The sequence below is a fragment of the Octopus sinensis genome, linkage group LG27 (genome assembly GCF_006345805.1).
Source record: "Octopus sinensis linkage group LG27, ASM634580v1, whole genome shotgun sequence".
NCBI lineage: Eukaryota > Metazoa > Mollusca > Cephalopoda > Octopoda > Octopodidae > Octopus > Octopus sinensis.
Window position 1 is genome coordinate 19,571,237 of NC_043023.1, and position 7,500 is coordinate 19,578,736.

The 7,500-nt window shown below is 39.2% G+C and overlaps 1 protein-coding gene across 2 annotated transcripts in view; it reads left to right on the plus strand.

Moving 5' to 3' along the window:
- LOC115225423 (CCR4-NOT transcription complex subunit 6-like) overlaps positions 1-7,500 on the plus strand; it is a 142,272-nt gene that overhangs the window by 112,009 nt on the left and 22,763 nt on the right. For both annotated transcript variants that reach the window (XM_029796383.2, XM_029796382.2), the window contains one exon: positions 6,939-7,007. In XM_029796383.2, coding sequence (XP_029652243.1) covers positions 6,939-7,007 — 69 coding nt within the window. The remainder of the gene's footprint in view (positions 1-6,938; positions 7,008-7,500) is intronic.

Below are 7,500 nucleotides of genomic sequence, written 5' to 3' on the forward strand. Positions count from 1 at the left end.
CATATGTGTGGGTGTGTATATGTATATGTGTGCATGTACATATATTTATATGTGTATGTATATATATATATATACACACACACACATACATATATGTATATATATACATACATATATATATGTATATATATATATATTTGTATATACATACACATACATATATATATATTTGTATATACATACACATACATACATATATATATATATATATATACAAAAAATTATGGAAAGACCCTTAAAGGTCGTTCGACTCACTTGAAAAGAGCAGCCAAAACTCAAACCGCAAAAATAGTAGTAATTCTGAAGCTAAAGGAGAAATAAAACATTTATCCTTTTCAACTTTGTACCTGCAAGGTTTCAACAATTTTTATGCAATCGAACTTAATAAATTAAATAAATTAAATCCGTTACGATTGGTTTGTTTCTCAGCATATATCTGTATGCTATACATACATATATATACATATATATATATACATACATATATATAATATACATATATATATATATATATATATATATATATAGATATATATATATATATATACTATAATATATACATATATATATGCATATACATACATATATGGAATGGAAGCACTCCGTCGGTTACGACGACGAGGGTTCCGGTTGATCCGATCAACGGAACAGCCTGCTCGTGAAATTAACGTGTAAGTGGCTGAGCACTCCACAGACACGTGTACTTAACGCAGTTCTCGGGGATATTCAGCGTGACACAGAGAGTGACAAGGCCGGCCCTTTGAAATACAGGACAACAGAAACAGGAAGTAAGAGTGAGAGAAAGTTGTGGTGAAAGAGTACAGCAGGGATCACCACCATCCCCTGCCGGAGCCTCGTGGAGCTTTAGGTGTTTTCGCTCAATAAACACTCACAACGCCCGGTCTGGGAATCGAAACCGCGATCCTACGACCGCGAGTCCGCTGCCCTAACCACTGGGCCATTGCACCTCCACACATACATATATATATATATCTACCAAATCCACTCACAAGGCCTTGGTACACCCAGTTTCTATGCCAGGTCTGTGCTCTTAACGAAGGTGCTGCGCAGAGGGACTGAACCCAGAACCATGTGATTGCTAAGCAAATTGCTTAAACACATTTTCCACAAAAAAAAAAAAAAATAAAAACCCAAAGAATGAAAACAAACAAAGTAAACAAAAATCTTCATCGAAATTAGAATATGACTAGGACATTGTGATAACGGCTGAGAGAAACCTGAGCTGATGATGGGCCAAGGTCTAATATACGATTTCATTGTGTGTGTCTCTGCCTTCTTTAGTGAATGCTATTAGAAATTTAACATAGGGGGCACTAGTCCATGCAAATAGCTAAAAAGAGTCAACATGCAGAGCTGGAGGCTATAAAAAAAAATATTGGATAATATATGCGCAAACTTAATTTTCGTTTGAAACACAATACTCTGTTGTTGTTATTATTCATCATCATCATCGTTTAGCGTCCGCTTTCCATGCTAGCATGGGTTGGACGGTTCAACTGGGGATCTGGGAAGCCAGAAGGCTGCACCAGGCTCCAGTCTGATCTGGCGATGTTTCTACGGCTGGATGCCCTTCCTAACGCCAACCACTCCGTGAGTGTAGTGGGTGCTTTTTATGTGCCACCTACACAGGTGCCAGACGAGGCTGGCGAACGGCCACGCTCGGATGGTGTTTTTTATGTGCCACCGGCACATTATTATTATTATTGTATGAAGCTGCTTGCTGGCAGAGTTGTCAGCGCACCAGGTGAAATGCTTAGAAGTACTTTGTCTGTCGCTACATTCCGGGTTCAAATTCCGCCAAGGTCGACTTTTGCGTTTCATCCTTTCGGAGACAATAAATTAAAGTACCAGTTGCGCACTGAACTCAATCGAATTGACTGGGCTCCTTCCTCAAATTTCGGGGCAGGGGACGAGTTGTTTACATCGACTCCAGTCGATTAATTTATCGACCTAGAAAGGATGAAAGGCAAAGCCGACCTCAGTGGAATTTGAACTCAGAACGTAGAGACGGATGAAATGCCACTCAACATTTTACCTGGTGTGCTAATGATTCTGCTAGCTTGCCACCTGAATGATAATAATAATAATAATGATGATGATAATGATGATAATAATAATGACAATGATGATGATGATGATGGTAATAATAATAATCCTTTGTACTATAGATACAAGGCCTGAAATTTTGGGGGAAGGGCCAGTCGATTAGACTGACCTCAGTATGTAACTGGTACTTAATTTACCGACCCTGAAAGGATGAAAAGCAAAGTCAACTCCAGCAGAATTTGAACTTAGAACATAAGGATATATGAATTACTGCAAAGCTTTTTGCCCATCGTGCTAACAATTCTGTCAGCTTTCTGCCTTTACCACCTCAGTAGGCCCAGGCCTCATCAACTTTTTCAAGTTTCACTTGAAAAGGAAGATGAGAGTAGAGAGGGAAGTGCTGAAAGGTGGATAAATGTCGCAAGAATGGCCAGTATGGAAGGAGCGGTGAGCTGGCAGAATTGTTAGCACGCCGGGTGAAATGCTTAGCAGTATTTCGTTTGCCGCTACGTTCGAATTCCACCGAGGTCGACTTTGCCTTTCATCCTTTCGGGGTCGATTAAAGAAGTACCAGTCACGCACTGGGGTCGATATAATTGACTTAATCCGTTTGTTTGTTCCCTCTGTGTTTAGCCCCTTGTGGGTAGTAAAGAAATAAGTATGAAAGGAGCCATTCTGAGGATACACCTGTAATTTAAAAAGGTAATATAAAAGAGAGAAAGGGGCTCTCTACCCCCTTTTTGACCAGGCTTCCGTGGCTTTTATGGGTTTTTCCACCAGGAACCTTTCGAAGCGCCTCCCCCTATTGGGAGTTTTTCATTGTTATAATTTTTTGTTGTTACACTGTTTTTACACTGTTTTTTGCAAATGGACAAAACCCTTTGTAACCTTTCGTCCTGTGTTTTGTCCCTTAATGTTATAATTAATTTTTGTCAGCCTTTGTGGCCAATAAAAGAATTTATTATTATACTCTTTTACTTGTTTCTGTCATTTGACTGCAGCCATGCTGGAGCACCACCTTTAAGTCGAGCAACTCGACCCCGGGACTTATTCTTTGTAAGCCCAGTACTTATTCTATCGGTCTCTCTATTTGCCGAACTGCTAAGTGACAGGGACGTAAACACACCAGCATCGGTTGTCAAGCATTGCTAGGGGGACAAACACACTCACACAAACACACACACGCATATACATATAAACGACGGGCTTCTTTCAGTTTCCGTCTACCAAATCCACTCACGAGGCTTTGGTTGGCCCGGGGCTATAGCAGAAGACACTTGCCCAAGGTGCCACGCAGTGGGACTGAACCTGGAACCGTGTGGTTGGTAAACAAGCTACTTACCACACAGCCACTCCTGCGCCTATAATTATTATTTGTATTATTTTATTGGGGTGGGGTGTTCCCTGATGTGTGGAATGGCTTTTAGGGATCTCCCCCGACTCCCAAAAAGGTTAAGTAAAACTGGCATAGGGATGGACGCAGGGTGTAAATATTTTGTCCATAAATCACTGTCCCAGCTCTTTATGAAATGGTGACACCCGTTTTAGCAACTGAAATATCGTTTCACCTGTCTTCTTTGTCATTGATGTTGTTGTTTACAGTGTTGTGTCTTCAAAATAGTTTTCCATTGAAAAATACATTCATAAATAATTAACCAAGATTCAATTATTTCTGGACATGCCTCAGGGGTAGTGTATGTGTGCATTGTTGTTGATGTTGTGTGTGTGTGTGTTTTCTGGGCCTGTTTCAGTCACTAGACTGCAGCCATGTTGATGCACCATTCTGAAGAATTTCAGTTGAGTGAAATCAACCCTGGTACTTATAAGTTTTTTTTCCCCTCAATCCTGGTAAATATTCTATCACCTGCTTTTACCGAACTGCCAAGTTATGGGGATGTAAATATACCAGCGCCATCAATGGTAAGGAACAGACCAGACACAAAGACACACACATATATATGTATAAGACAGGCTTCTTTCAGTTTCCACCTACTAAATCCATTCAAAGCCTTCGTTAGCCTGAGACGAAAGCAGAAGATACTTACCCAAGGTACCATCTATATATAGAATGGTTGTATACTGTCAATCTAACGTGAACGTGACATTAGGGGGTTACACCACCACTGTTTAGCCCTAGGAAGCATCGATGCCTCCTGATGGCTTTGACACAGCGGTGGTGTAACCCCCTACTGTCATCTTCACGTTAGATTGACAGTATACAAATATTCTATCGCCCCACCACCGTACATATCTCTATGAGAGGTTTAGAAATTTAATATTTCTGACATCTATATATATATATATATATATATATATATATAATATATATATAATTATATGTTGTTATACATATGTGGCACAGGTGTGGCTGTGTGGTAAAAGTTTGTTTCCCAACCCCATGGTTCTGGGTTCAGTCGCACTGTGTGTCACCATGGGCAAGTGTCTTCTACTGTAACCAAAACCTTGTGAGTGGATTTGGTAGATGGAAACTGAAAGAGGCTCATTGTATGTGTGTGTATATATATATATATATATACACACACACACATAGTAGGAGCAGTTCATTGGTTATGACGACGGGGGTCCCAGCTTGCTTGTGAAATTAACATGCAACTGGCTGAGTACTCCACAGATACATATACTCTTAATGTAGTGCTCAGGGAGATTCAGTGTGAGAAGGCTGGCCCTTTGAAATACAGGTACAACTCATTTTTGCCAGCTGAGTGGACTGGAGCAATAAAGTGAAATAAAGTGTCTTGCTCAAGGACACAGTGTGTCGCTGGGAATTGAACTCACGACCTTACTATCATGAGCCGAATGCCCTAACCACTAAGCCATGTGCCTTCACACACACACACACACACACACACATATACATATGTATATATACACACATATATGTATGTCTTTGTCCCCCACCACTGCTTAAACAATTGGTAAGATTTTGTTTACATTTCATAACTTAGCGGTTTGGCAAAAAAAGACCAATAGATCAAGTACCACACTTAAAAATAAAAAAAAGCAAAACAAACACAAAGAAAATCATACTAGGGTTGATTTGTTTCACTAAAACCTTTCATGGTGATGCTCCAGCATGGCCACAATCTGTTGACTGAAACAAAAGATAAAAAGATACACACATAACAGGGGCAGATATGTAGTGTATAGATGTTGACTATATATGTGTATATATATTATATATATATATATATGTAGGTCCCGGGTTGATTCGGGTAACCACAGTAAATAAGTACTCAATACATAGCAGAGTAAATTAATTTATTATATAGAAGGAGCTTCTACAGGACTAGAACTGTTTCATTCAAGAGGAATCTTCCTGAAGATTCCTCTTGAATGAACAGTTCTAGTCCTGTAGAAGCTCCTTCTATATAATAAATATATATATATATATATATATATATATATATATATATATATATATATATATATATATATATATAGGCAGTGTATCTGTTCTGTGTGTGTGTGTGTATATATATATATATATATATATGTGTGTGTTATATATATATATATGTGTGTTGTGTGTGTATATATATATGTGTGTGTGTGTATATATATATATGTGTGTGTGTGTATATATGTGTGTGTGTGTGTATATATATGTGTGTGTGTATATACATGTGTGTGTATATATATATACATACATGCATACGCATGCATACATACACACACACAAATTCATATGGAGCATATTCACTGTCACATTTAAAAAAATAGTTTGAATTATTTCGCTGAGATAAGATCTTGATGACAGTATATTTTAGTGGGTTGTGTGAAGTGTGTATTCTCACCACATTCTACTTTTGGGCGAATGTTGACATGTATATGCTTTAATACCAAAGTGGGGGAACCGTTCCACATTAGAGGGCTGCATTAAGCTGGTTTAGTTTTAATCTAACAAGGCTGCGTTCAACCAGCTTCAATTTGATATTCTTTGAAATCTTCATTATTTTGTGGTAAAGGTCTGACTACTCAAGAAGACCTGCCCACCGCAACAGAATTGAAACCATCCAGTGCTGGTGACACATAAAAAGCACTGGTGCTAGTGCCACGTTAAAAGCACTGGTGCTAGTGCCACATTAAAAGCACTTGGCTTGATGGGTCTTCTACTCTAGCACGGCATATTGCCAAAGGTCTTGGTCATTTGTCATTGCCTCTGTGGCGGTAAGTCGGGGAGGATTATTTCGTTGAATTTTGTTTTACTCTTTGGTATTTCAAGTGCATTCATTTTAAGTACCATTGTACTGCGGGTGTAAAAAATGTGTCAAAACAATTGCGATTTTTGATAAAGAATGCATGTCATTCGTTCCATTTCCTATCATTTTAGTCTGTTCATGTAAATTCTACAGATACTATGGAATCCCTGATGTATATCCAGTTGCAGGAGCATTTCAACTGCATGATGACTTCTGGTAGCCAGTAACTGTGGATGAGCTTTACATAGCATTTTACAAGGGTTTTTATCCAAATCTCAATTTTACACATTATATATACTACAGGTGTATATATTATATATACTACAGGTGTAAAAAAACGAGTTGAAACAATTATAGTGATTTTTAGATAAAGAATGTCACTCATTCCATTTTTTATCTATCTATCTATCAATCAATCTATCTGTCTGTCTGTCTATCTAGTCCACTCTGCTGTGTGGTTGGTGTTAGGAAGGGCACCCAGCCGTAAAAAGACCCTGCCAAGACAGACAGTGAAGCCTGGTTCTGTCAAACCATCCAACCCATGCCAACATGGAAAGTTGGATGTTAAATGATACTGAGGATGATGATTGATTGATTGATTGATTGATTATGTGTGCATACATATATAATATGTGTTTTTTTCCATTTCAGTCAATGTAACGCAGCCGCCGCAACGTCAATGGATCCCTGTGCAGCAGCGCGACTGTTCCAGACCAACAGGTAAGCCATTCTCTCTTTTTTAACATCAGTTCCACCTGTACTCTGAGGTCCATTGGGCAGCAAGTTGACGCCACCAATTTGTGTTGGCAATGGCTTTCAGACCCACCCATCTGATATTACCTATTTCTTTACTACCCACAAGGGGCTAAACACAGAGGGGACAAATAAGGACAGACAAACGGATTCAGTCGATTATATCGACCCCAGTGCGTAACTGGTACTTATTTAATCGACCCCGAAAGGATGAAAGGCAAAGTCAACCCCGGCCGAATTTGAACTCAGAACGTAACGGCAGACGAAATACGGCTACGCATTTTGCCCGGCGTGCTAACGTTTCTGCCAGCTCGCTGCCTTGATATTACCCTTTCTCATGTCAGCGAGGAACATTCTCTTCCATGTAGTTTTCGCTCTACCCCCTTTTTCTTTTCACCCCCTGGTGCTAACCATTTGCAAGCTGTTTTATAAAGGTGGGGTTCTGCTAGCCATAATATGC